Source organism: Sturnus vulgaris, chromosome 10 (assembly GCF_052056855.1).
Source record: "Sturnus vulgaris isolate bStuVul1 chromosome 10, bStuVul1.hap1, whole genome shotgun sequence".
NCBI lineage: Eukaryota > Metazoa > Chordata > Aves > Passeriformes > Sturnidae > Sturnus > Sturnus vulgaris.
In genome coordinates this window covers 2,463,036-2,490,585 of record NC_142252.1, presented here as the reverse complement: position 1 = coordinate 2,490,585, position 27,550 = coordinate 2,463,036, and the positions used below count along the sequence as shown (strand labels likewise).

General features: G+C 45.8%; 1 protein-coding gene across 1 annotated transcript; it reads right to left on the bottom strand.

Annotated features, from left to right (window-relative positions):
• Positions 1 to 3,388: 3,388 nt before the first annotated feature.
• On the bottom strand, positions 3,389 to 25,456 carry KLHL6 (kelch like family member 6). Its single transcript, XM_014870311.2, has 7 exons — positions 25,122 to 25,456; positions 19,923 to 20,088; positions 13,646 to 14,095; positions 11,407 to 11,644; positions 7,821 to 8,023; positions 6,681 to 6,894; positions 3,389 to 4,365 (listed from the first exon to the last, which is right to left on the bottom strand). The coding sequence occupies exons 1-7, from the start codon at positions 25,379 to 25,381 to the stop codon at positions 4,064 to 4,066; spliced, it is 1,833 nt and encodes a 610-aa protein (XP_014725797.1). The 5' UTR covers positions 25,382 to 25,456; the 3' UTR covers positions 3,389 to 4,063.
• Between the last annotated feature and the right edge of the window lie 2,094 nt (positions 25,457 to 27,550).

The following is a 27,550-nucleotide window of genomic DNA, read 5'->3' as shown; positions in this document are numbered from 1 at the left end:
AAAGATCATTGCAAGCTGATGTTAATTCTCTTTAAGGTGGTTTAACATTAGATAGATACGTTTTCCTTAAGTGACTGCATGTAAACAACTTCTTCCCATGGAATGTTACTGTGCTGTTTGGTAAAAAGCAGCAAGTTATAGAGTGCATACAAGAAACACACCGTGTGCCTGAGCCATTTGCCTTTGGGATTTCCCCAGTCTGTCTGAATAGGATCAAAGGGCTCATCACCAGGGAAATGTCACAAGCACTTTTCATAAATGTCGTGAGTTTTGTCTCAAAGAATGTTAGACTTCTGCATTTTCCAGAACCTCATGGGTGTAGTGATCACCAGCCTTGTAAAGATGTCTCCAGATAAGCTCTGGAAATTCATACTGAGACTGTTTACCAGAGCCCAGTAATCGACCTCTCCCAGGTCACATAAGTGAACTTCTTGGACGTCACTGTGGCTGTCCCACATTTAATTTGAAGTGAAATGGAGAGCAGTTGGCTTTAACATGTGATTTGGCAGCTGGGGGCAGTAATACTTTAATGAATTGCAATGGCATGAATCACTAAAAGTATCCTAATTTATAGCCTGAATGTATTCCTGGTCAGTTTTTCCCCTCTTTTCTTGTGCCAACACTGTCACAACGTTTACCTCTGCTCTCTTCCCTCTCCCAGCTGGATTTAAAGTGCAGTTTGCTGTCTGTAACCTGCAGACTGAAGGGAGTCAGACCCACATTCCAGGGGCTGGGGCTGTGCCATACATCACTGCAGACATAATTACATCAAAGATAGGTCTGTGCCTCAAATGAGATCAGTTTCACTGTCAGGAGATACAGAGGAGCTCCATGCGAGTAAACAAGCACACAGCTTTGGACTTGAGGTACAGTTCATTATAAGCATTTGAGTATTATTCAGTAAAACTAATTAACCTCCTGCAGGTTTAGTAATTACTATTGGAGTGTCTACTTCTGCTCCAGCAGTTGGCTGTGTCATTTCCTACTGGAAGTGTGATATATGAAGAGGGCAGAAGGAAAGTGGCATTTGCTGGTTTCACTGGGGGCAGCCCCAGAACGCTGGGGCTGTGTCAGTGCTGGGGAGCTGGCCCAGACAGCCCAGGCAGCTCCTGCAGGGACAAGGCAGCTCTGTGCTTCAGGGGCCACTGTTTGGACACCGAGATACTCCGTGTTAGTTGGGCAGAAGCCGTGGCTGTCCCGTTCCCTGCCGGAGCGGGGAATGCACGGCAGATGAGACGGAGCCTGTGATAGCACAAGGAAATGGCAAAGCTGTGAAACTTGATTTCTATTGTCTCCAGTCTCCACCCCCACCTCGCTGCTGGCAAATGAGTGTCCAGCACGGCCGGTTCTGGACATTTTTTTCACAAACCTTGTGAGTTTTGATGTCTGCATAAAACTACTGATTTGAATGTTTTTGTTTTTCAAGCTACTTCAAGTCCTTCAGATTGCAACATGAGTCCAGAAGCTACAAAGAGCAGGGAGACAAATAACCACAACTCTTCATGCACTGCTATTAAAATGTCAGAATTTGTGAGCAATTCGTGAGTTAGGAGAGGGGAAGGAGCCAAGCTGTGGTTGCACTGTCTTGTGTTTGTCAGTGAGGGCTGTTTTGGCTTATGATTGCCCAAGGTTTGCACATGTGACTAGAAAACCACCTTAGGACAGACAAGAGGCTGTTTTCTGCCTTTGAGATGTAGACTTAAGAATTTATATTAGGAAGTTTATTAGGACAACTTTTTTCTAGTTCAGTGGTCAGAAAACAAAAAAAAAACCACCTAATTTTTGCTACAAACATTACAGGGAGCAAATCAGCAACCAGTTCCTGAGGGCTGCTGGTTTTTAGGATGATACCCAGTAGGAAGAATTAGTCAGCTTCAGCAGCTGCTCTAATTATTTTTTCCAGCAGGTAAAGATACAGAAATGCAGCTCCTCAAGAGGAAAGGGAGACCCCTCCCCTTTCATCCACCTTCTCTGTCCCTCTAGACCAGTCAGTGCTACCAAAGGTGGTAACTGCTCTTCACAAAAACCTTTTGAAATAAAAGACTGTCTGGAGGGTATTTCTTCATGCCCTCTGCGGAGCAGAGTGGGAGAGCTAGAATGGAAATGTGAGAAGTGCTGACCCTGCATAATGACAGGAATGTAAAGAAGGAAAGGGAGCAATTAAAAAGTAGTTGAAAATGGAAGGCTTGTGGGAAAATTAGAGTGACAAAATGTGGAGATTGGCTGAAATTAGAGATGAGTTCAAGGCATGGGGCAAATTGCAGAAGAAACAGGATTTCTGGCAGTCTTTCTGCAGGAAGGATGCAATGGAGACCTGTTGGAGGGCTGTACCCCACAGGCTGTGTGTGCCTGCCCTGCTCAGCCTGCACCAGGACTGTCTGCAGGCCCTGCCACACCCTGGCATCAGTTTACTGAAATTCAGGAACTCGTGGTTTTTTCTCAGCCTAAAATGACAGAAATATTATCTTTAATACTGTATAAGGCAAAAGGAGACATTATAGAGAGGGAGGGCAGGCTGGAAGGAGTCCCTGCTCTCCGCTTGCAAAGCTCTGTTTTGCACTGTATTTTCTGTCTTGATTTAATAGTGAGTTGGCTCTTTCCAGCAGCTAGGCAGGGGAGGAGGGACGGGATATGTTCCCAGTCTTCGGCCAAGAGTGTCCCAGGGCGTCCCGGGTGTGACCTCTTCAATGTTTGTTTTTCTTTCCCTACAACTGACCCAGATGCTGGGACTCGAGACTTGGACCTGCCTGGCCTGTTGAACATTTGCCCCTTCTGGTACAGCATGTGACAGTGTCAGGAACCAGGCTGGGAACAGTACCTGGAAGTGTTTTTCTCTGCAGCAGACTGTTGTGTCCGCTTGCGTTCCAGGAAAGCAAAGCCGTGAGAAGAATGCTGGGAGCGCACTGCCATCCAGTGGGGATGGAGGCAGGGATGGAGCAGGGATGGAGGCAGGGATGGAGGCAGGGATGGAGGCAGGGATGGAGGCAGGGATGGAGGCAGGGATGGGGCAGGGATGGAGGCAGGGATGGAGGCAGGGATGGAGGCAGGGATGGAGGCAGGGATGGAGCAGGGATGGAGCAGGGATGGGGCAGGGATGGAGGCAGGGATGGAGGCAGGGATGGGGCAGGGATGGAGGCAGGGATGGAGGCAGGGATGGAGGCAGGGATGGAGGCAGGGATGGGGCAGGGATGGAGCAGGGATGGAGGCAGGGATGGAGCAGGGATGGAGGCAGGGATGGAGGCAGGGATGGAGCAGGGATGGAGGCAGGGATGGAGGCAGGGATGGGGCAGGGATGGAGCAGCCGGGCTCTGCCTGGGGGCAGCACTGCGGGAGGAAAACGCCTGCCAGGCACAGCAGTCACCCGACACACAACCGAGAAAAGGGAAACTACCTTTTGGTCTGTTTTATTTAGAAAACAGCCGCGGTGAATGTTCAGTGCAAACAAATTAGCATTCTATTACATTTGTAGCCTGTGCAGTCTCTTTCTTCGGAATGACAGCAAGGTTTGCAAACTGAGATGGAATTTTTTGGTCATGCAGAACTGAAAAACCAACAAAATATCTTCAAACAAACAAACAAACAAACAGGCTCAAACTTAATCTAATGCAACAAACGCTGCGGGGGGGAAAGCACAGCTTTGGAAGATAAAACATTATGTTCCATCAAAGTTACAAATATTTAATTCCAAAAGCAACTTCACTTTTTTCACTAGTAGGTATTGCAAATCAAACTTAACACAATAAATAGTTGACCAAACTCTGGGACCAGACTGAGCCACTTCAAGCACATTCCAGGGTAGATATAGCTGGGAAATAAACTTCCCACCTACATTTCTTTGCCTGATTCGAGGTATTGCGTTGGCAGAAGTAAGCCACAGCTTGTCCCTTTGTTTTTCTGTGGAGGGAAGGAATCGAGATAATTTAAGGAGATAATGTACAGAGGAAACACAAGGACTGGGCACAGATACCCCAGAGGAGCCGTGGTGGTGTTTCCACCCATTGCTCGCTGAAGCTCAAACCCATCCTCGGCGCAGTCTGTGCCCCGGAGACACCGGGCTCCTTTGTCAGACAGAAACTGCCCCGGGCACAACCTTCCTGATGGGCGTGTAAGACTTCCTGAGGGTAACGCTGCCGTGGTGAGACACCCCCCGAGGCAGGACACACTCTTCTGTCAGCTTCTGAGTCTCAGGGTCCCAGCAGAGCACTGTTGCAATGACTTCGTTCTTTTCGTCTCGGCCGCCGGTGATGAACAGCTTGTTGTTGCAGGGAGAAATGCCGCAGCTGGCTCTCTCGTGGCTGAACTGAGTCACCAGGCACCATGTGTCCTCCCGGGGGCTGTAGGAGTACAGAGCTTTCATTGCCCCTCCTGGGAAGGAAAGGGATATCGGTTTGCACTGGCCATTCCTGGAAGGGATTTTAATTAAACCATCCGCTTCATCAACACTCTGTTCCTGACATTCTTAAGAACGCTTTTTGCCCCAAAGCCGAGAAAAAACAAGGTCACAGGATACTTTATTGTTTCGAAAGCCTGATCTGCAGAAGGCCACTTATTGTTCATAAGGCTGTGGAATTTAGGGCCAGAACAAACTTCAGTGTGACCACAGTGTACCTAGCAACAGATCTTTCTCATACCTGCTGCTCCAGCTAAGGACACAGCTTCAGAAAAATACTATTTTGTCTAAAAGAGCTCAGATCATGGAGGACCAGCCGTGGTAAATCATCACTGCTAGAAAAATACAGGATTTTTCCACTCACTCCTCCAACTTCATTGTCCCTCTGTCCATCAAACCTCCTTCTTCCTGGAGCTGGTTGTTTTCAAGAATCCTTCCTTGTTTAGACTGAATCAATAATCTTTCTATGGGTTTGTTAAACAGAGAGTGACCTTCACTTTCTCTGTGTTTCCCAAAATTGAAGTTACTAATTAAACTTTTAGTGCACCTTTTCAATCTTGCAGTGTCCTTTTCTCTGGAAAAAACGGTCAATACCTCAATTCTCAAGAAAAGCCATGAAAATATATTCCCTCCTGAGACTACTAACAGCTAAATGGTTCTTATTCTGAAATTTGCAGGCACTGAATGTGTCTTCTGTAGTAGCTGTACAGAATCACAGAATTGTTAGGGTTGGAAGAGATCTCTGGAGACTGTCCAGTCCAAGGCAGGGTCACCTGGAGCAGGTTACACTGGAATGCATCCAGGTGGGTTTGGAATGTCTCCAGAGAGGGAGACTCCACAACCTCACTGGGCAGCTGTTCCAGTGCTCTGCCACCCTCAACACAAAGAGGTCCTTCCTCAGGCTGAGGAGGAAATTCTTATGTTGTAATTACGGTCATTGTTCCTTGTCCTGTCCCTGGCCACCACTGAAAAGAGTCTGGCACCGTCCTGGATAGGGTGGGAGAAACCTTGAAGCCATGGTCTTAGTGCTAAGGTGCAACAATGCCTGGGATCCTCCCTGCTGGCAAAGTGGGCATTTATCTGTGGTACTTGTAATAGATGCTGAGTTTGACAATACTAGTACCTGAGGGGTGATCAAGTCATTCAGAGGTGACTTAATTGGAACAGGCTGAAAACAGACATTGTTAGTTGTAATGATTCACCTGGCAGTTGGTATTTCATCAGTCTGGGTAATTAGATTGCTTTGGATGCAATAACCAAATACTCTTATCTTTTAAACTTCAGATGGGGCTGATTTCTATCAAATTGGAGTAGATTTGTTTCTCAGATAGATAAACAAGAGATTTACTAGTAGATATTGCTGAGTGAAAGATGCTGAATGAATGTGACTGGAGTATCATGTCCATTTTATCAGGAGTTATATCAGCTCCATAAATCATGTGCCTTCTCTCTTGTCATCCTGTACAAACAGGGTGAGGTCAAGTCCACTGCTGAGGACAAGCATGAGGTATTTATGTACACAAAAGGGCTGTGTGTGTGTATATATATATGTGCACATATATTCAGATTATAAATCTCCCTCCAGAGCACCATTAATTATTTGGTGAATACTCCAGCCCTATGCCAGCTATCAACACCGTATTGATTATATTGCAAGTGAGAAATTCCCTGCACCAAGGCTGAGAGAGGGAGGGGAAACTTTTCAGAGCTCCTGTTTTGGAAACAAGCGTTCTTTTCTTTTGGTTTTCCCAGAAGAATCTGGAGATGTGTGCAGGCTCCCTCCTCCCCCCATGGTTCAGATCACCACCATCAAACTCTTGTTCTTACATTTTTTCTTCCAGTTCTGGTGATGGACTGAACTAACCCCAAGTGCAATCTAGGGAAGAGCTCTGGGTCTTCGGGTTTCAGTGGCTCTGCTCCTCTGACCTGCTCCTGGTAGTTTATTCCTGCATAAATGCTGTATGCAGGGGGTTGTGTAATGCCCCTGGAGAGGAGAGGGGACATGATGTAGCTATGAGATCATGCCCATGCCGCTGTGAACACATCTTTGGATGGCTTTAAGCTGTGTCTGGGCTAGCTCCAGCTTTCCAAGATATCTCCCATGCTAACAGGGATTTTGACTTGGTGACCTTTCCCTACTGCTGGACTCCCAGCCTTCACTAAGCTCACCCAGAAGAGCCACCCGACCATCTGGTTACACTGCATGGAGCACGTGGGTACAACTGACCCAGCAGCACAGGAACGAGCCCTGCTGGCTGCAGACAAGGAGAGCCACGGGTGCTCCACTTACCCACCACATAGATGTGGTCCCTGAAGCTGGCAGCGTTGATGCACTTGGCCTCCACAGGCATGGCAGCCCTGAGGCTCCACGAGTTGGTGGCAGGGTCGTAGCACTGGGTCTTGTCCGTGGCCAGCTTCCCATTGGGGCCCCCCCCAATCACGTACAGCCTCTTCTTGTAGCTGGCTGCTGCAAAGGAGCTCACGTTGACCATCAGGGGAGCAGCCTGGGGACCAAACAGGATCATTAGTAACCATGTGAAGCAGTCAGGCTGATGCCTGTGGGGAGGGAGCCTGTGGAATTTTAAGTCGGGTATTCCTTTTTAAGCAGGGTCCAGAAGATGATGTTTCTAAGGATAAGGGAGAAGTATGTTTCAGCTTTTTCTTAAGACTGCTAAAACCCTCAATAAAAATATGCTCTGTTAATATGCTGAAATTAAAATTATTTTATCAATAATTCAAAAGCTAGGAAATGTCAGAAGTGCCAAAAATCTCCTTTACATACTTAAAAAGGTTGCAAAAAAGCACAAGAGATTTGTTCATACTGGTCTTTCTACTTGCAGCTGTGATTGGTAGAGTCATCTACATTGCTTTGTAGAATCTAGAGACAATGGGTTGTATCTGCTGTTATAATACCTAATCTCATTACTTCCATGGATTAATTGGCTGCCTGACTCTCTCCTCCCATTGCTTGAAGTACAGTGAGTAGAACTGGGAGGGGGGGTTTATCCTGTTTGCCTTCAAACCTTTACATTCAACTTGAATGTATAACCCATACCAGATATAATGCACAGCTTGACAGGCACATTTTATAAACATATAAAATGTGTCAGAGCAGCAGTTTTCAGCCTGTTCTCTGGCTCGTGTATACTATATTCCTACTCCTTTATTTATGTACAACTAGCTTTAAAAGCCAACTAATAAAAAAGGGAAGTTAGGCATTAGATGTCTCACAGGAAATGATTGGCTGGGAATCTGGGGATTTTACCTTCTAAAGTATATGCATTTCTATAGAAAAAAAATTATTTAGGGTTTTTAAAGACCAGAGATACTTAAAAGAATTATACAAGATCATCTTTATGAATCCAAACCCTAAGACTTTCTGATTAAAAAGTTCCAAATGATTAAAATGTTACATGATGCAGCCTCTTACCTCTGACCAGCAGTTATGAAAGGGATCATATGCTTCCATGCTGTTGATTCTCTGCATGCCATCAAACCCCCCAATGACATACACTTTGCCACCCAGCACTGCCATTTTATGTCTCCAGCGCCCAATATTGAGATACTCAATTTGTATCCATTTGTTGATGGAGGCATTGTATTTCCAGACATCATGCTTTGTTTCTTTGCCACCTGTAGTGAACATGACATACATAAATATGATAGCACAGCTTGTATTTACTTAAAAACTCCAATATGTTTAAATTTGTGTTGTCTCACAGTGGAAAGTAAATCATTATTACTGATTGTTAACTGGTCCTGTTACAACAGAAGAAAATGTCTGCATTTAGTTTACTTGATAGTGAAGGAAATGGAACAATTTCTACAGGCAAATATTCAGTGAAGATAAATCACTGTTCCTCACTTTACCAGACCACAGCTACTTTCATTTCAATACTGAGTGCATGACCAAACACACAGCAGGGTGACATGCAGGAGATTTTGGTGCAGCACCAGGGCTTTGCAGAACTGCTCCAAAGGGACAGGTAAACAAATATGATTTAAGTAAGGTAGTGGGGGATGCTGCAGCTGGGAGGGCCAAATCCCTCGAAGACATACTTGCACTGGAGAACTGCCAGGTTGTGCAGGGCAGATCCAGCCAGCCCTGTCGTTTGTATCATAAAGCAAAAGACCTGACTGAGCTCCTACCAACAATAGTTCTGCAGGACTTGGAAGTTTTACTATTCAACCCTGGCATTATACGGGCTGGGATTTCATTTTTGTGCCTCTCCTTCTGGTCTCTTTCTCTACAGACTTGGATATGCTTCATATTTATAGCTTGAAGATCAAAATGGACCCTGCAAACTCATTCTAGAGCTGACCTGCAAGTGGATCTTTGCTTGTGCTAAAGCAGAGAGCAGTGTTTTAAACAAGAGCTGTTTTTTGCCCACAGTTTCTGGTGTAACTGTAATACAAACGGATCTAGTTAAGCCTGAAACCACATTTACAGACTGAGTAGCTTATTCCATCATCTGCAACCTGATTAAACATTTGCTTCACTGGTGAATATACTGAAAAGAGAATTCATATTCTATTGAGAAAGTGTCTGCCTTCATTGGTATTCTGTACTGCAGACAGATGACTGCAAACTGATGGAGCCTATCTCTGGGCCAAAGAGCAGATTGAATGGGAGATAATTAGCATGCTAGAAAGAGTCGTTTGTAATGCTTTTGTCTCAGTATTTTTCACATGTATGTGCTGAATTTTATTTGCACTCAAATAGCTGAAGTGGCCAAGGGGCCTGAATGCAGCATTCATGGCTACAATGGGGCTGAGAGGCTGCAGGTGCTCCCCTTACTCTCCCTTGAAATTTCCCTTTGACATGAGCTCCTGCCTTCCTCCACAGCCTGAAACTCATGTAGTAGCTTGAGCTGGACCAGAGGGTGAATTTGCTGCACATCAGGGGACAGGGAGAGATTTTTGAGAAGATTGTAGGTTCATTTTGTTTCTGTTTTACCTCTGGACAACAATTCTTTCTAATTTGATGATAAATTGTACCTAAATTAGTAAAAGCATCACAATAGTGAATGATAAATCATGTCATTTTCAGTTATGCTACAAATGTAGTGTTTCAGGTCATCCAGTCAAAGCATTTAAACTGTTTTGGGGAAATCATGATCTAACAGTAGTCATAATCTTGTGCAAAGGACTTTCCTTTTTTTCAGATGCTAAAGGAGCAGGGAAGACTTCAGACTGTACCAAGATATGGAGGGAAATGAGCACAAGGAAGAGGAGATCAAGTTAGGAAAAATGAAAGTCAAGTTAGAGAAGAAGCAAATTACAAGAGCCAAAGAAAGAAAACAAAAGTAGACAGACATGCAGGAAGAAGCAGCTGTTTAATCAGGATTGAGACACTAATAATTGGTTTAGCTGAGAAAAAAATGCTAATGGCTTTGGTCCAGCCTTTTATTTGTGTGTGAAGGGCAAAAAGGTGAAAGGCAAAGAGGGAATGGAGAGAAGCACTCAGAGATATGAAAGTAAGAAGAGAAGGAAGAAAGAGAAGCTGTGAGAACAGAAGCAAAAGGAAAGCCAGCTTAGACTCACCACAGCAGGGAATGTGCTAGCCTGGCCTGGAGGTAGTCTGGATAGAACATAAAATATAAATGGAGAAGAGACATTGGAAAAGATGTCAGGAATAAAAGAATGCAAAAAGCCTTGAAAAAGAGGCAAGGGTAACAAATTGAAGGCAAATGGAAAAAATACCTCTCAAGTCAAGGGTGTGAAGGCAAGGGGAACATTCCCCAGTTAGAATGTTTGACAGGTTCCTCTCTACAGCCACCTTTTAACAGAGGGACTAAGGCCAGAAACTCTCTATGGTGGACTGAAAGGAAAAACCTTCTTTATTTGTAGTTATGGGAAGAGTAATCTAATTCTTATGCCAGGATAAAGCTTTAATAAATGTTAAATTGGAATGAAGTATCAAAAATATGTGGATTCCCGAAAGAAAGAACGCAATGGAAGATATTTGAATAAAGGCAGTGGACCACTATTCACACTTTAGGGAAGTATTCACACTTTGGCCTACTCTCCTCCTTTCTACTCTTCTGTTTTAATGGATTATAGAATTTGGTGGCCAGTTTTGCAGAAAGGAAGTGTTCTACCTACCTATGAAGGCCCTGCTCTGTATCATGGTCTGTAATGCCACAGGGATGAAAGGCTTGCTGTCACTGTTCCTCTGGAAGCAGAACAAGCTCATCAAACTTGTTTTTTGACAGGCCATCAAAAGCAGCTGTCAAAGTGGCTAACAAGCTTGATTTAAACATTTTAATCGTCAGAGTAAAATCTCTGTAGCCCTGGGATCAAATTCCTGTGTGGAACTCAACTGCATTTGTGCAGGAAGTTAAATACATCTCCTGGAGCTCTTGGGATGATGATCAGCACATGAGTTGTTCAGACCCACACTGGGTGTCTGGACCATGGGATTTCATCTGGCTTTGACAGTTTACACTGCCAAGTTAATAACTGTGGGTGGGCACTTCTAGAGTGCTCTGTGATGGCAGCTTTCAGGGGGCAGCCAAACATCAGTGACAGTTCCCTGCAGGTTCTTGACCGACTTTTGCAGAATTACTCAGATTCTGGCAGGATATTGCTTATGCATGTGGAGCTTCAAATGGACCTGTATGAGAAGATGCTGAAGCAATTTGTCATTTTATGTTTGGTAAACTGTTCCCAAGAACCCTTCTGTGGCCTCAGTCACAGTTTAGTTGGTGCACACAAGCACCCACGCTTGTATATATATATATAAAATATACATGCTTGTGTATATGTATATATGTATATATATATATATATAGCTTAATATTGTTTGAAAAGGAATTCTGTGCTCAAATCAGAGCTAGGCAGTGTCCTTACACATCCAGTGCTCTCTGGAGCATGTCCAAAGCCAAAACATTAAAATACCTGTAATGTTTAATTTTTCTAAAGCTGCCTCAAGCATGGTCTTGATAAAAGCTGGAAATAATTGTGAGAACCCTTTGCTCCCCTCTTGCACTCCCAGTCAATGTCTTGCTCCTTACCCGAGATGTAGACTTCATTTTTTAGAGTAATGCATGCAAACTCCACCCATTTCTTATTCTCGTTCTCCGTCTCCTGCTCTGTGATTGGTAATTTTGCTACTTCCAGACGGCTTCGCCTCAAAGGATCCAGGCAAGTCACTTCTGCTACAAACTTCTCATCTTTTGTACAGCCCCCTATGATCATAAACACCTCAGACTGGAATTCGTGCATCCTGGGTTTGGTCCTTTCTGTAATGATCTAAATGCAAGTGAGATAGAGTGAGTACACAGGGCACTTACACCTACAATTACAGAAAGGACAGGTGACCTTTTCTTTGACTACCTGTTTTTCAAATCACAGCAGGCTTACATCAACTGAACCAATTAGCCAACGATTTCTAAGTTGAAAGTTTGAAAAGCATCCTAGAAGCATTCAGCAGAGGTTGCTGTATCCTTCTTTCGGCAGGATTTTTCCAGCTCTGGAAACTCTTAGTTGCTTTTGCCTGCCTACTACGATACTTTCAGATGCTTTTAGGAATTACCAGGATGGCACCAAGAGCTATGCAGGTGAGCAATAGTGACAAGCCTGGGTGCCCATCAAGTAGCTGAAAAGAATAGGTTTTATTTGGGCTGACAGAGTGAGGGCAAGGTAGGGGGGCTCCAAGGTTTGTGTATGCCTTGGGGAGCTTGGAGAGAGCAAGACTGCAGTTGGTGCTAGCAGAAAATAGGTGCTCTCATTATTTGTCCTGAAGAGATATGTCAGTGTCAGAACAGCAACAGCCCTCAACTGTGGAGGGGTTATTTTTATTTGTTTCTTTGCATATAAGCTCTTATTTCAAGCCAAAATTAGAAGATTTACTTAAAGCCAGCACCAAGCTGAAATGTGGTTAGCTCTAATTTACTGCTTGTTGGCCCAGTTTATTGAGCAGGTCTTTGTTTCAGGAACACTGGAAAAGGTCATTTGCCAGGTAGATGCTCACCAGGAGCAAAGAATGCAAGGGATGTTTGGAAACTTGTGTTCTGCTTGGAGGAAATGCTTGCAAACAAGACCCACAGGTTAAATGCTGTGGCAGGAGGCAACCCGCTAAAAGTTTTACTTGTCTTTCTGTTTCTAACATGTTTCTATAAATTGGTATGATTTATCCATTATTAAAAGATATTATCTACACAGACATGACTCTAGCATTTTGAATATGTCCAGAAAATGATTAGCCACATTTTTACAGAACATGAGTCCCAGAACTTGCCAGCTCCCAGGACTGTGTTTGAACTTGTCTGCCACCAGTGCCAGGCGTCATCCCCGGGGGAGGGCAGCTGGCAGCTTTGAAGATGAGTTAATGGTGCTCAGGTTTATCGGTGCCGCATGCACCTGACAGCGCTGCTCAGCGGGACAGGATTCCTCAGGGAGCTCCCACCAGTCCGGCCGGCACTGCCCCAGGTCACCGAGCACTGTCTGAGGCAGCCAGCAGCACAAGGAGTGCTTGGTGTGACCCCTCGCAGTGCCGGTGACACGGGTGACACATCGGCGGTGAGTGATGGGCCCACAACACCCTCCTGCCCTCCCCTGACTGACTGAGGAGGGACACGTTTCCTCACACACTCACGTACTTTGCTCCTGTTGTGAAATCTGACCTCTTGGTTGCTCTCCCCTCTCCCCCACATTTTGGCCAAGGAGATGGGACTGATACCCAACAGGACAGGACTTGACTGATGTCGGGATGAATCTGTCTCTCTGGGTGCAAATGGGCACTCCTCTCCTCTGGAACCAGACTGTCTAATTCATAGGAGGAAGAATATTTCCTTTAGAAACATCTTCCCCCATAAGGAAGAGAGGAAGATGTCACGTATTCACGTTTGAAAGAGTCATTACAGATTGTAGCACAGTTTGGTGGAAAAATTATTCTTCTTCTCTTAGGCTTAAAGTAATAGCTGAGAGGGTGAGTTGTCTGGGCTAACACCATTTGCCTTTTTACTAGGGAAGCTACCTGGGGTTTTCATTTAGCAAGAGTGTGTATGAAGGGTCAAGCTCAAATGTTCATAAACGGGAGTTGTGCACTTGTTTTTAAAACAACCCGCCAAAAACTCTCTAAGACAGCAGGATAAATTCTGAGGCCAATTTTGACTTTTCAGTAGCACCAGTTAGTGAAAATTCAGTGTGACTACCTTTTTCTGCCCATGGCACTGCTCGTTTCAAATCGATTTTTGAGCTGAAGCATGAGACATTTACAAAGAGTGCCTAATACTTTCCTGTTTTACTCACCTCATTGCCTGACAGATGGTACATTCTTGCTTCTTGGAGCAAAGGAAAGACGTCTGGACACTGTCTAATGAGTTTATCAGCTTCAACAGTCTCTACAAAATACCAAGGGTCCAAGAGGGGCAGCCGGACATTCTCCAGCACGTATGGCATGAGGGAAAACCTTTCTGACTCCTTGTAGCGGACCCAGTTCATGACAGTTTCGAACACCTGGGCCTCTTCTGTGACATAAAGCTCATCACTCTTCAGCGTGCTGCACAGGATGTCTGCTGGCAGCTCCAGGAACTCCTCGTAGTTCAGCACCTGGGTGAAGTTCTGGATAATGTAGTTCTGCACTTGTTGTTTGAGGCTGTGCAGGGAGTGGGCATCAGCCAGCCTCAGGATGCCAACGCAGTTCTCTGGCTGGAGTGCTTCCGTGAGAAAACTGGCACAAGCATCTACCATGCGCAGGAACTGTGGGCAGAGAAACCTTGTATAAGCACAGGAGGGCTGCTGTGTGGCCGTGTCACAGGAGAGCAGCCAGCCATGCCCAATACAGCAAAGAGCTGGAGGAGACAAGAATTAGATCATCTGAGCACAGGTATCTCCCAAGATCTGCAGTCGGAAATGAGAATATCTTCCTCCCACTGTTTTTATTCCCTCTGCATCCAATTGCTCCTTTTCCCTCTTGCAGGATGCAGAAGACCTGTGACAGTCATGATTTTATTTGTTTCATCAAAGGGTTTCCTACTATTCCCTTTTCCTCCATGAGATCTCAAAGCACTGGCAATCAAGGAGTTACAAAGCACAGATAAAGACCCCAGGCATCCGATTTGCTCCCCTGCTTCAACCTGACCAACCAGAACAGAGGCTGGTTTTAGAGCGAAGGTGGCTCCACTGCCTGCATTTATGTTCCCACCATCCAAACTCCAAAAGCATCTGAAGCCTTGTGAGAGTGGTGAGAAATGAGGGCTGAGGTCTGGGAGGTTTGGAGCAGCGTGGAGCCCCAGAAGGATGGGTAGCAGTCCTAGGCTGGGGTGAGTGGCAGGAAGAGATTGGCCATCAGCAATTCTTTTGAGCTTCCTGACAGACAGGGCTTTCTGGCAAGAGTCTGTTGTGGGGGAGGCCTTCAGAGGGTCTAGTGACCTTTGTCATCACCACTGGCTGAAAAAAATATTGATATGCATTTTACACACAGAGTCTCCTTAATCAGAGAACTGGCTGTGTTTACATTCAATAAGGCATTTGAATGCAATACTCTCATAAATTTCTTACACAAAATAATCCCACCTGAGGGTACCAAATGCACCTGAATCAATAATCTTTCTATGGGCTTTTTGGGCCACAGGTGTTTCTAAAAACTATGATTTGAGCTGGATTGCTGATGATTATTCAGGAATTGAGAACCACGTTTGGGTAGAACTGATCAGTTACAGTTCATCCTAATGGACCTTCAATCACCTCTGTGATTTCAGGTACAATCATTGCCACTGAACAGTGCAATAGAGATGGCTCAGAGCTAATGCTGTGCATTTCCATCTGTGCTTTTTGGGTCATTTTTCCATCCCGTGTCAGCAAGCAAACCATTTTAACTCATGTTTTCTCACTGGGAAAAGTTGCACAACAGTAATTGAGGGGCAAAGAGGAAGTAAAACATTTTTAAACACTGTAGTACGTAGATTTGTTTCAGTAATCAGGGTAGAATCTTCCAGACCCGTCGGTGTCGTGTTGACATATTTAGACTGTTTATCAGAGCTGAGTGATCACAGAGGCTGTGTACAGACTGCCTGGTTCCTGTTTTACATTTAGATGTGGTCAAAAGTTTAGAGAAATGCAACTGCCTGATGAACAAGGCTATGTGAGGTCTCAGAATGTGTTCCGTTGTGACAAAAATATGTCAATGGCCCACGGTGGTACCAGGGCACAGCTCAGTGACCCCTCAGCACCTGCCACATTCACCTTGCCTGCTTCAGGGCTAGCACTGAACTCTGGTACCAAGACCTGAAAGGACTTTGCCACCAGGTAGGCTTCAGACCTGAGGCAGGTCAAGCATCAGCCTTATTAAGCTTATTAAGCATAAGCATTCAAAGCTGTCAGTAATGAGACACAAAAAAAACAAACCTAGGATTTGCCAAGGTCATTCATCGAGTCATCTGTGAGTCTGGGAATAGACCCCAATACAACGTTCTCACCAGCCTGCAGCAAACCTCTGTAGAGTTCTCTAATTATTTATACAGGGCTTGTTAAGAGCGATACTGAGAGGTGACAGCAGAGGTTTTCTCAAGGCAGTGAACATTGCTCTCACAGCCAGCAGGTCCCACTCCCTCCCTGCTTGGCTGTTTGTGGCCAGGAGAATGCAGAACTGTGAGGTGTGGGTGTGAGAAATGGCCCTGCTGAGGGCTGCACCAGAGAGGCTGGGCTGCCTGGGAGAAAATCAAGGCAGGACTTTCCCTGGTCCTGCTCCTCATCTCTGCGCTGCACTGTCTGCTCACCACTACCTTCATTTAGACACTGAATTCCCCCCAAACTCCCCCAAAACTTGCTGGGCATATGTCAGTCAGTCCCAGGAGAGCAGGTGGTGACTCAAGAGAGCATCAGAAGGAAGACACCGCTGAGCCTCTGCTTCATCTGCTCTGATTATTCTGGCAGGAATCTGAATTTTCTGCTTGTCCACTGTGAGTACCCCTCCTAATGCCACTCCAGGCACTTTAAAAGCCCTGTTCCCTGAGAAGAGTTTTTTCAATAAGTTAGTCCTTCTCCTTATACCCATTTGAATCCAAGTTCTCACTTGCTAGAGACATCCCATATGCTTATTTGGCCTCCAGCTGGCCTTCACGCCAAAGAGTAAAATTTGCTCTCCCCATAGAAGTCCTCGCTTGTCCCAGCTTGGATTCCATGGTGGAGTGCGAGCAGTGCCAGCAGCCCTGCCTCCAGCTAGAGCCCCCGGAAAGGGAAAGGAATGGACTGAAAGGTCTCTCATTCCTAATCCCTCTCTGTGTGCAGCACGCTTGGGGCGGATCCTGCACCCTGCAGCTGGTGGCCGTGCAGTGGCTGCAGGGACAGCACGTCCCGGCTCAGCAGTGACACCTGCACCCCAAGGAGCCCAGCTGAGGGCACAGCCCCCCTGCAGGGCTGCTCTCCAGGGACTGGAGGCTCTCTGAACCTGTGAGCCCTTCTCCCACCAGAGCTGCCCTGAAGGCCATTGTTAGCAATGGTGCCCTCTCGACAGGCATGGCCTGCAGCTGCCCCATGGCCTCAGGGTGGCTGTCAGATACTGGAGCTGGATTTCCCTTAGAGGGTCTTGTTCATGTAAAGTGGTTAACTGGGGGATGAGGGCTGCTTTGGGGGTCAGTCAGGCCATCAGGCTTCAGCCATGCCCTGAGGGCAGAGTCCACTCTCCTTAGAGGGGGCAGCTCGGGGCATCCTCCACTGCTCCTACTGCACATGGCATTGCCATGGCAGTGAGCATCACAGCCTTTGGCATTGCCATGGCAGTGGGCATCACAGCCTTTGGCATTGCCATGGCAGTGGTTATTGCAGCCTTTGGCATTGCCATGGCAGTGGTTATCACAGCCTTTGGCATTGCCATGGCAGTGGTTATTGCAGCCTTTGGCATTGCCATGGCAGTGAGCATCACAGCCTTTGGCATTGCCATGGCAGTGGTTATCACAGCCTTTGGCATTGCCATGGCAGTGAGCATCACAGCCTTTGGCATTGCCATGGCAATGGTTATCACAGCCTTTGGCATTGCCATGGCAGTGGGCATCACAGCCTTTGGCATTGCCATGGCAATGGTTATCACAGCCTTTGGCATTGCCATGGCAGTGGTTATCACAGCCTTTGGCATTGCCATGGCAGTGGGCATCACAGCCTTTGGTGACAATAGTTTCTTTTCCATCTGCTCAGAAGCCAGCTTCCCTCTCACCATCTCTTTGCTTCCACCACCGCAGTTGATGTGGTCCCTCAGCCAAGCCCTGCTGAGGGAATGGGTAATGCAGAGGTTCCTGGAGGGGCAGGAGCAGTGTATTCGGGTCTGGAGGTGGTTGCTGAGTTCTGGTGAGGGAAGCAGGGCTCCCTGCCATGGCCCTGGGCAGCAGCTGGGATCGTGACCCTTCCCAGAGGTGAAAGGATGAGCAGCTCTGCAGGCAGTGTGGGTGGCAGAGGCTGCTGGGCGGGATCCAGGGTGGGCACCAACCCTGCAAGTGCAGTGGCTGGGCAGCCACCAGCCCAGACAGAGGAGGTGACTATTGAACTCATGTTGCAACTTTGCTTTAGGTGGAAAAAATTTGTCTGGGTCACTTGAGGGTGAGGCTTAGCTGTTCCAAACCCTTCACCTGCTTCCCCCACTGTGGCAGGGATGCCTGCTCTCTCCAAATAGCCCCCCACCTCTTCCTGCTGTCACTTTTGACTGCATTTGGTCAAAACTTACTAGAAGGGAGTAAAAGAAAGCATTAATTACATAAAACTTTTTCAAAAACAGTTTCTAGAGAAAAGGAGATAATTCACGTTGAAATGTCTGTACTGCAATATCTAGAGCTGTGCAAGGTATTTCTTCTTTGGTTCTTTGCCAAGTCTGCAAGGTTAAAAAGAGGCACTGCCACAAGTTATTGCTAGTCAGATAAAAAGATTCTATTTTGAATTTGGATTTCTCACATGTCACTAATTTGAAAGAATTTATCGAACAAAAATGTTGCAAAAAATTGCAGAAATAAACTTTTCAGCTGTTGATATATCCAAATGAAACATTTGACTCTTTCAACTGTTCTTCAGCATAAATAGAACTCTAGTTCTGTCAGCTTGATATAGTAGATTATTAAAGATTTAGTAGTTATTTTAATCATTTTTGCACAAAACACATTTTCAGCCCAAGCCCTCACATTTATAATGTGAGGCTTTAAAGCCTTATAAAACTTGATAGTATTCTAGATAACCACTGTTTTTAGCTGAACATTCCTGGTGTTCTAGGTTTATCTAGTTTTTTCTAGTTTTCTAGTCTTACTTATGGTATCCTCACAATTTTATCATTATTCTAACAGAGTTTGATGGCTTTCTTAAAGCACCAGCCTTGGGAATCAAATTCAATCTTAATTTTAATGAAAAATAGGGAAGATACATGAAAAAATATAAGTTTCTATTTTTGATAGTTCCAAAAGGGGGAAAAAAAAACCAAACCAAAAAAACAAAAAGCTGAGGCGTGATCCTAAGGAAAAAAGGTTCAAAAGGAAACAAAAAAAAAAAAGACAGAAAAGTGTCCTGAAAATGAACCAAACGTAGCCATTGAATGCTACCAGTTGGAAGTGTTGGTGTATTGAAAATGTTGAGTTACTGCACTGCAGGCCCAGGTGATATTAAAGTTACTTTTGTGAAACTTTTCCTAATATCCAGTCTAAATCTCGTTTGGTACAAGCTGAGATAATTTCCTCTTGAAGAGCCTGACCTCCACCTGGCTACAACCTCCTGTCAGGGAGTTGAAGGCAGCAATAGGGCTCCCCTTGAGCCTCCTTTTCTTCAGACTGAGCACCCCCAGCTCCCTCAGCCACTCCTCACACGACATGGGCTCTAGAAAGCAGAGTTCCAGAACTCCAGAGCAAAATTTCCACGTAAGACTCAAGAATCTGAATTCCTCCATGAACCACGATGATCACAGAGTCGGGTGTTTCTTGCCTGCCTTAATGAGAGGACTGGACACACACACACACAAACACATTGGCGCTTGGCAGGTTGTGCTGGTTACAATTTGTTAGCAATTTGCAGCGTGGTACCAGACACTGCAATTTGGTAGACCTCACAGGTGATTTACAGGACACGTGAATACCTCGTGGACCAAAGGCTGAGTAACACTGCCCAGTTCCAACCTCCCACAAGTCCCAGGTTATGACTAAAACCCTTTTCATCACGAGTTCTACAAAGGAGGATGCTAACTTTGGCTGGCAAGCTCCATCTCGAGGCAGGGGAGATGGAGAGGCAAAGGAGCTTCCTGCTCTGGCCAGCCATGCCAGCTGCTGTCCACTAACCCTTCTGACTGGCCTTCACAGGCTGACCTGAATTTTGGGGAGCACTGCCAGGCAGGCAGCACATGGGAGAAGCTCTTGGAGGCACAGCCTGGCTCTTTTCCTGTGTGCATGGCACTCACACAGCTAAATTCCAGTACACTGACACTTTTTACCTTAATGCAAGTAAGTATGAAGCAAAATGCTTCCAGAACCCATGAAATCAGAGAGGTTTGCAGTGTGCTAACCAGGCTAAGACATGGTGTTGCCAAAGCAGTGACATTGGGTCAGTGCATTTGAGTTATCTGTACCTGAAAGAGGCTGGCAGCTTCCAAGACTTTCTGTACATTTTGCTTTGTGATGAGCATCTTGCTGGTGTAGGTGTAGTCCAGGAGTATATTCATGGTTTCTGCATCAACTCCTTTTAGTATGATCTTCTCCTCATATTTCTCTCTCAAATCATTGCAGAACATGGCCCTGGAAAGAAAGACATTTATCTTTTACTGCATTCCAATCAAGATGAGGCATTCTGAAAACATTGGGCTATTTAGATTTCAACACAGAATACTCTGATTGCTTCACATTTTATGCAATTACTCCTGTTGAAAAGAAACAAGAAGATATCTTTTTGTTGCTCTTCTACCTCTGTACTCGTGAGTTTGGTAATGCATACACACATGATGGATTCCTCTGAGCTCTTCTCCACAGCACACCTAGAGCTCCATGGCAGCACAGGCAGCTGTGACCTTGCCTGAGTGGGGCAGGTCCCCGTGTCTGGACTGCTGCTGTGGAGCAGTGATGCTGTCTCACCTGCTGGCCTCTGCTGCGTCTGCTTCTAGTACAGGTGCAGCTCTTTAAGGCCTGGCATTCTCCAGACTTCGTTAGCACCTGTACTTGGTACCCCTTGGCAGGTCCATACCTCCCTGCTTCCAGCTGCAGGACACTGCTGGCACAGAAGCCCGAGGCCACACCAAACCCATGTGTCTGACAGCCTCACTTCTCAGCTTCCCAAAATATCTTTGACCACGTTAATACCACCAGTGGGCCAGGGGAGAATAAATGGCTGATGGATTTTCTTCCTCTGCTAAATTTTGGGATTGCAGAGTTGGTACCTCTTGGCTAGAGAAGCAATTGAGCTGCAAGGCAGAAAGTGCAGTGATGTCATACGTGTAGACAGCAACTCTTCTTCAGTGGATAATACTGCATTTGAAAGGTGACCACCTGACATACCTTTGGCACTAGGCAGGTATTTCATGTAGGGCATAAATCAGAAATTATTTAAGGGCTGTTTAAATCCATTTTGCATGGTGACAGCTGCAATACAAACACACACATCTTCCTCTGCATTTTCAATTCATAGATTTAAGTACGTCTTCCAATGCTTTTTGCTTCTACTTAGGATTTTGCTCAGCCCCTTTTTGTTCACTGCCTTCAGAGAATGAAATGTCACATCATTTGGAATCTGTCTCAACAGATCAGAATTACATGAGTCCACTTGTAACTGCACTGGTGAAAAACATGTGCAGATCTAAAGTGTAATTAGAAGCACTCTTTACCCTGCATTCCAAGCCCTTCTTTATTAGTCATATACAATGTTGACAGGAAAATGCAACCTGGGCAATGGCTAGAGGTCCCAAGTCTTAGGCTATGCTTTTCTTGTAAAAGAAGTGACTGAATTAAGCTGTCTAATTGACATGTCTTACTGGAACCAAGATGTAAACAGATTTTATTGCAGAGCAGCTAGGCACGATGAATGGCAAATGGATGGAAGATACTAGCTGCTACTTGCTCTAAGAACTGCCTGTTCCTTACCTCAGCAGAAATTTTATAGCAAGGTCTTAGTTACCTCAGTGTGCAAAACTGCCTCTGGATAGGGAGGACTAACTTTTGAGCAGGAAATTTGGGCAGAGAAGTCACTTGTCAGAAAAGTTGTTCAGCCAAAATTCTCATTTTTCTTTTCACTCAGCTTATTAGAGGTTTTTGTTTCACTGCCCTGCCTCATGGTCCAGCTTCTGCTACTACTGAAATCAGAATATTTGAAAAGGCATTTAGATAAATGTTCCTTCACTTTGGTGACCACGAGACTGGGATTCATTTAGCTTCTCTCCCTCTGGCACTGTCAAGTGATATAAGAGGGGACGTGTGGGCAGATGGCCATCTGAAAACAGCAGCCCTCAGTTCCCACTTCTCCCTGGGAATGGGCATCAGCACGGACAGGGAGGCTGGCACAGGACAGACAGACAGACAGACAGACAGACAGACAGACGGCTGTCCCAGTCATGCGGGATTGACGGGTGCCGGATGCCTCGTCTGAATGAGAAACAGCCCCATGGAGGGTGCAGGTGGTGTCTGCTCATCTTCCTTTCATCTCTTGAGCTGGTGACTCCAGGCTTGTATCAAACCATCCCTGCCGGGGTGCTCAGAGTCTCGCTTCCATCCCGCAGACCGGAGCGTTTGATGGGGTCAGCCAGAGACTGCCAGGGTTACACCTGTCAGGGCTGCTCAGAAAGCAGCCTCAACATTCTGCTGGTGCCTTTGCACAGGGTCTGCTCAAAGTGCTTTGGCCTGGCTGTCTCCTGGTCTTTGTAATTGGTTTAGAGCTGCCATCCACTCCCACTTTCATAGGGTGTGGATTCATGAAAGGTGGCTGTGAGCTGCAGAAATCACACATCTAAAGCACAGTGCTCTCCCAGGAGTTCTCTGCTCTGGATTGTAGCAGGGCTGAATTGGGCAGTGCACAGGAGAGCTGACTCCTTCCTTCTGCTCCAGTGGAGTGGTTCTTATTCCCAGCCTGTGTGCTGGCAGAGGCAACACCTGACACCACTCAGGCTGATCAGGCTGAGCTTCTCTCCTAGGGATTAAAACGCTGCCTCCAAACGCTGCCCTTCTGAACTACCCTCAGGAGGCTCTAAATCCTTCAGATGTGGCTACTAATTCCATTGTATGTTTCCCTGGTTCTTGTCCCTGTGTAATTCTAAAGTGCAACTTTGAACCAAGATGTACTCTAAGAAATGTACATCTGAAGTGAGGGCCCGGTGCCAAATTTAGATACCCCAAAATGGTAATTTTAGAAAAAATTCTAAATTTTTCCTCACTTAAAATTAGAGAAATCTCAATAAAATAAAGGAGGGGTTGCAGTTTGTGAAGCACTTTTTAAGCACCCTCCCACACTGGAATGCTTGTGCTTGGAATTATGACCCTGATTTCAAACAACCGCGCTGGAGCTTCAGGATGCTCTGGGAAATGGCTTCAACTTCTCCCAGCTCCATTCTCCCACTACTCTTGGGCAGGGCAGGATTAAAGAACTACTGTTCCACCTTAGTCAGCTGGTATTTGTCTTCTCTGCTTTGCCACCATCATGGAGGTAAATGGAGAGTTAATGTTTTTATGTCTACAGGTGCAGGATGTCACAAGAATTAGTCTGCCTACTCTCTGGAGAAGATAGGCAAAGAAGGTGCTGAGGAAGGACTAGAAGTGATTAGCTTTGTTTAACTGCGTTCCAGTGCTGCTGCTGCTGGATTGCCTGCACTGTGGCACCAACTTTCAGGAAGGGGGTTGTGTAACTTGCAGGGGAATGAAGCCCATGAGTCACTGGGTTCCTTTGCTTTGCTCCCATGCATGGCTGTTGGAGGTCCTATAATAGCATGGAAAGAACTCACAGGAACAGTGTGATTTAGGAATTCCATCTTTCTCTGGTGCCATGCAGCTTCTAGAGAATTATGGCAAGAAGAGTGAAGCCTCCTTGTGAGCAGCAGAACCCGTGAAGCTCATGGGTTCCCTGCAGACTTGTGTCCTCCTTTCCCTCCGCACAGCAACCTCATCTTCCCCTTCCTGAGCCCTCCACTGTCCCTCGTTATCCCTCTCACACACTTCAGGGTCCCTCCAGGAGCTCAGCTCTGTGCTGGCTGTGCCCAGCAGGGCAGGGCAGTTGGTTGTTCTGTGTGTGCTGGCTGGCCAGGACACCCTGCTCATTGCCCGCAGAGCACCAAGGGTGCCTGTCCAGCATCTCTCCTCTCCTAGCTGCAGATTTCCATCAAACTCATGGCAACTTCGGGTTTGAGATTTCCATCCTGTGCCAAATGTGATGGAAACTAACCCAAAGAGTCATGACAAAAGGCACTGGCAGACAGGCTGACAGTGAGGTGTAATAAATCTCAGCTCTGTGGGAAGCCAAGCCAAGCCAAACAGAAGCAGAGGGGCAGACCCTGCACACGTGTGCAGGTGCCTTGGGATGAGATGAGATGAGATGAGATGAGATGAGATGAGATGAGATGAGATGAGATGAGATGAGATGAGATGAGATGACCTCCAGCCAGGTATCCTCCCTCCTTCCAAGGGACAGGCTGTAGCTCAGGAAAGCTCAGTGGAAAGCTGGCCAACAGCTGTTGTCATAGAACTATCTTGCCTGGTTTTAACTGGGAAGTCCTTCAGATTGCAGCACCTTTAATTATAGTGAAATTGGGGTTTCTTGTCAAAGTATCATTGATAATTTTGATTTCAATTTGTGCATCTGCTGTCCATTTTGCACACAATGCTGGTAAAACATATTTGGGCATCTCTGCTTTTAGCTGGATATTTTCTCACATGCAATAAATATAGTCTCTCTATAGAAATAATACCTGTCTCCAAATATTCACAGACACAATCTCTATTCTAGATTAGAAAAGCAGAACTGTTCTTCCAGGCACTACCAGCAAAGCTTACTAGACTCCATTAAAATTAGCTTTCTGCTCATGACACAAGTGGTCACAGGTTCTTTTTTCTCGTGTTTCCTCTGTAGCTGTTCAGTCATCTGATCACTTTAGCAGTAAAAGAAAGAAAGAAAAAAATCCCAGCCATGCAAATGTGGTTGTCTAAATGATGTTGTCTAAATGATAATGGAAAATCTGTGCTAAAACTGATACCAAGTTCCTCTGTGTGTCTAAAATTTGTTCTTGTTGGCCAGTAGTCTCATATAGAATATCTATTGTACTGAAAGAATGAAAAATTCAAGTGGACCAGAAGGAGACAGTGAATGGCAAAATTGCTTTCAAGGAGATATTTCCCATTGCAACTTCCAGTAACTCTAAATGGAAAATCCATTCTCTTTCCTCCTCAACAATTTAATGCAATATATATATATTTTTACCCCAAAATGGCAATAGGAAAAATTAGCATGTTCCAGAAACCCACTCTTATTTCAATAACAACAGCCTACTGTCTGAATGGGTATTCCTCTTTGCCCAGGTCCCAAAGAGACAAGTGGCTAAAGATACTTGGTTAAAACATCCTTTACTCATGCACTTGACTGCCAATATTCTGTCTTCCTTTGCATGCCTCCAGTGGACTTTTTGAGTGCTGGTATCAGAACCTGCCTTATTTAAGTCTCCAACTTCAAAAAACAAGCTGAAAGAAGCTGTACGGAATTAGAGGCTCACTGCAAATTTGCAGACTTTGCACTCCTTAGAGACCTACAGTTGAAATCTAAGAAGCAAAATAAGTTTATTGGTTTCGTTTGTTACAAACCTTACCTGAAATAATTGCTTGCTGCAGCAAGGACCACTCGGTGACAGGAGAATTCCCTGCTGTCCACGCACAGGATGACATCTGTAAGGGAATTTTCAAGCCGAAGGTTCTCAAGGCCATTCTGAAGCACCAGAGAGAGACCTGTATCGTCAAACTTCACCTTTTCACCACTCGAGACTTCCAGCAGGTCGCCCATTTTTGTCGAGCACTCATTGTTCAGAGAGATCTCGGGCTCCTCGGAGCTGCTCTCCAGCGTGTCCCCCATTTTGTGGGCAGCCCCGTCTCATTCGATGTAAAAGGAGCTCCTCAGCCTCGGGCAAATCACACTGCAGAAGTTGGGCGGATTTCCTGTCCAGAGGTTTCTGCTTATCTGTAGCTGTCACACACACATAACAGGAAGCCTTGCACTTTCTCATCCTGTTAACACAAACAAAGGGTGGGTTTTTTTCAGTGATTTTCAAGCAGTATCAACGTGTTTAGAAAGGCCTTAAGATGCCTCTGGATGTGAGAAGATTACAAGTGACAGGGTCAGCCTGCTTCCCACCCTCAGCCAGTCCCTTGCTGTTATCTGCTGGTTGTATTGATAGGTGCACCACATGCCTATCAAGTGCTCCTGGTCGACTGGGCTAAAGCCCAGGGACAATAGAAACCTAAGGGACAGAGCGTTATATTTTGTATTTCATTTTCCAGCTATGTGGTTATTATAATTGAGCTGGTTTGGGATTTGGTTTTGTTTTTAGTTTTGGTTTTACTTGCATATTCAGAAAGCCCTCCAAGTGGATGTCTCTGTCCCTCATGGCTGTTAGCTGGCAACCATTGCATGGCTTTTCTTTAAGGCTAAATGGGCACAACTCTCCCAAGGACAGGGAGCAGTGTCAAAGATCTCACAGCTGATGGTCTTCAGGCTCCACTGCTGGGCACCCACAGGGATGTGGTCCATGCAGCCAGTGCCCTGCCATCAGCTCTGACTAGCAGTGAGAGCTCAGGGAGAGAGTCTGGGGAGCAGTGTACCCATGCTCATCCCCATCATCCTCACTGATGGGTGTAGCTTGAGGCACAGCTGCATCCAACCTGTCCCCAAGACACACATGGACAGTGGAGGGACCAAGGCTGCACACCTGGCAGTGGGGACACTGCAGAGCAGCTCTGGGGCTGGACCTCCAGCATGACAGGAGCACACGGAGCACAGTGCTGAAGGTTTCCCTTTCACCTAAGGTTGGACCAGATCTACTTGGACATCACCTAGATAAGAACCTGATCCAAGCTGATTTAACAAGCAACACGGCCTTCTGTGAGGAACAGAGCAAATCCCTGGCTTGCTCAGGAAACTCTCCCACTGGGAAATAGAAAAGCACACCTCTCTCCCCCTGAGAGGAATGTAGGGCCAATCCTCACCTTGGTAGCTTGAGTGCTAACCAGCCTTACCTTTGTGATAATTACTTCTAGGAATCCTTGTATGGCCAATACACAAGTTCTTACTGTACTTTTGGTTTCCTCTTTTGTCTCCAGCTTGTACAGCTGAGCTCATGGTGTTATGGGAAACTTGGCTTCCCCCTCTTCTAGAAGGAGGTGAAAGCAGGGTCTGAGAGAGATGGATTGGAAGATGAAGAGGAAGGAAAGCAAAAAATATCCTTCCTCTACCTCCTTGTAATGGAGGATTTATTTTGAGTAGTCTGTGCAGTCCTTTGGCTTTTTCCTTTCCCAGCTGATTTAAATGTTTTCCTGCTGCCTTTTGTGCTAAGTTTTGCAAATGAATGCTTCCTTTTCTAAAGCCAGTCCCTTCTTTCCCAAATACTCCTGTAGGAATACAATGAGAAAATTAAGGAAACCTTTCAAAAGTACTAAGTGTGCTTTAAAAATCACAATACTTTAACCCTATCTTGGGCTAGGTTCTCCTTGTTTATCATCACAACTTCTGACCTTTGGGAATTCATCTTATCAGGCTTTTCTCTGACGGTGAGAAGCTTCACATTGTGCTAATCTTTAAACAAAACCTGAGATTCTGCAGCGATCACTTGATTCCAGTTGCTGAAACTTTGAGCAAAGCATTAATAATTGTGAAATTGAAGTAAGTCGGTGCTGGCTGTGAGTGCTGGGAACGGAAACCCTGCAGTAACTAGGTCGGTCGAGGGCTGTGGTATTGTCAGTAACTGCACTGCAGGAAGGATCTCAGCAGCTCAAGGAACTGTTGACTATTTGTAGCAGTGATCATTATCCACATTCTGTTTCTTTCTATGCCATTGCTAACCCATGTGGTGTATTTTTAACCCTTAAAAATGTTTTTTTTTTTCTTGACAAGCACTTCCCCTCCTTTCTTCTGTTGACATGATGTGGTGGTTTAGTCCCAGCCAGCAGCCCAGCCCCTGGCAGCCACTTGCCCACTCCCCCACCAGTGGGACCAGGGAGAGAACTGGGAGGACAAAAGATGGAAAAC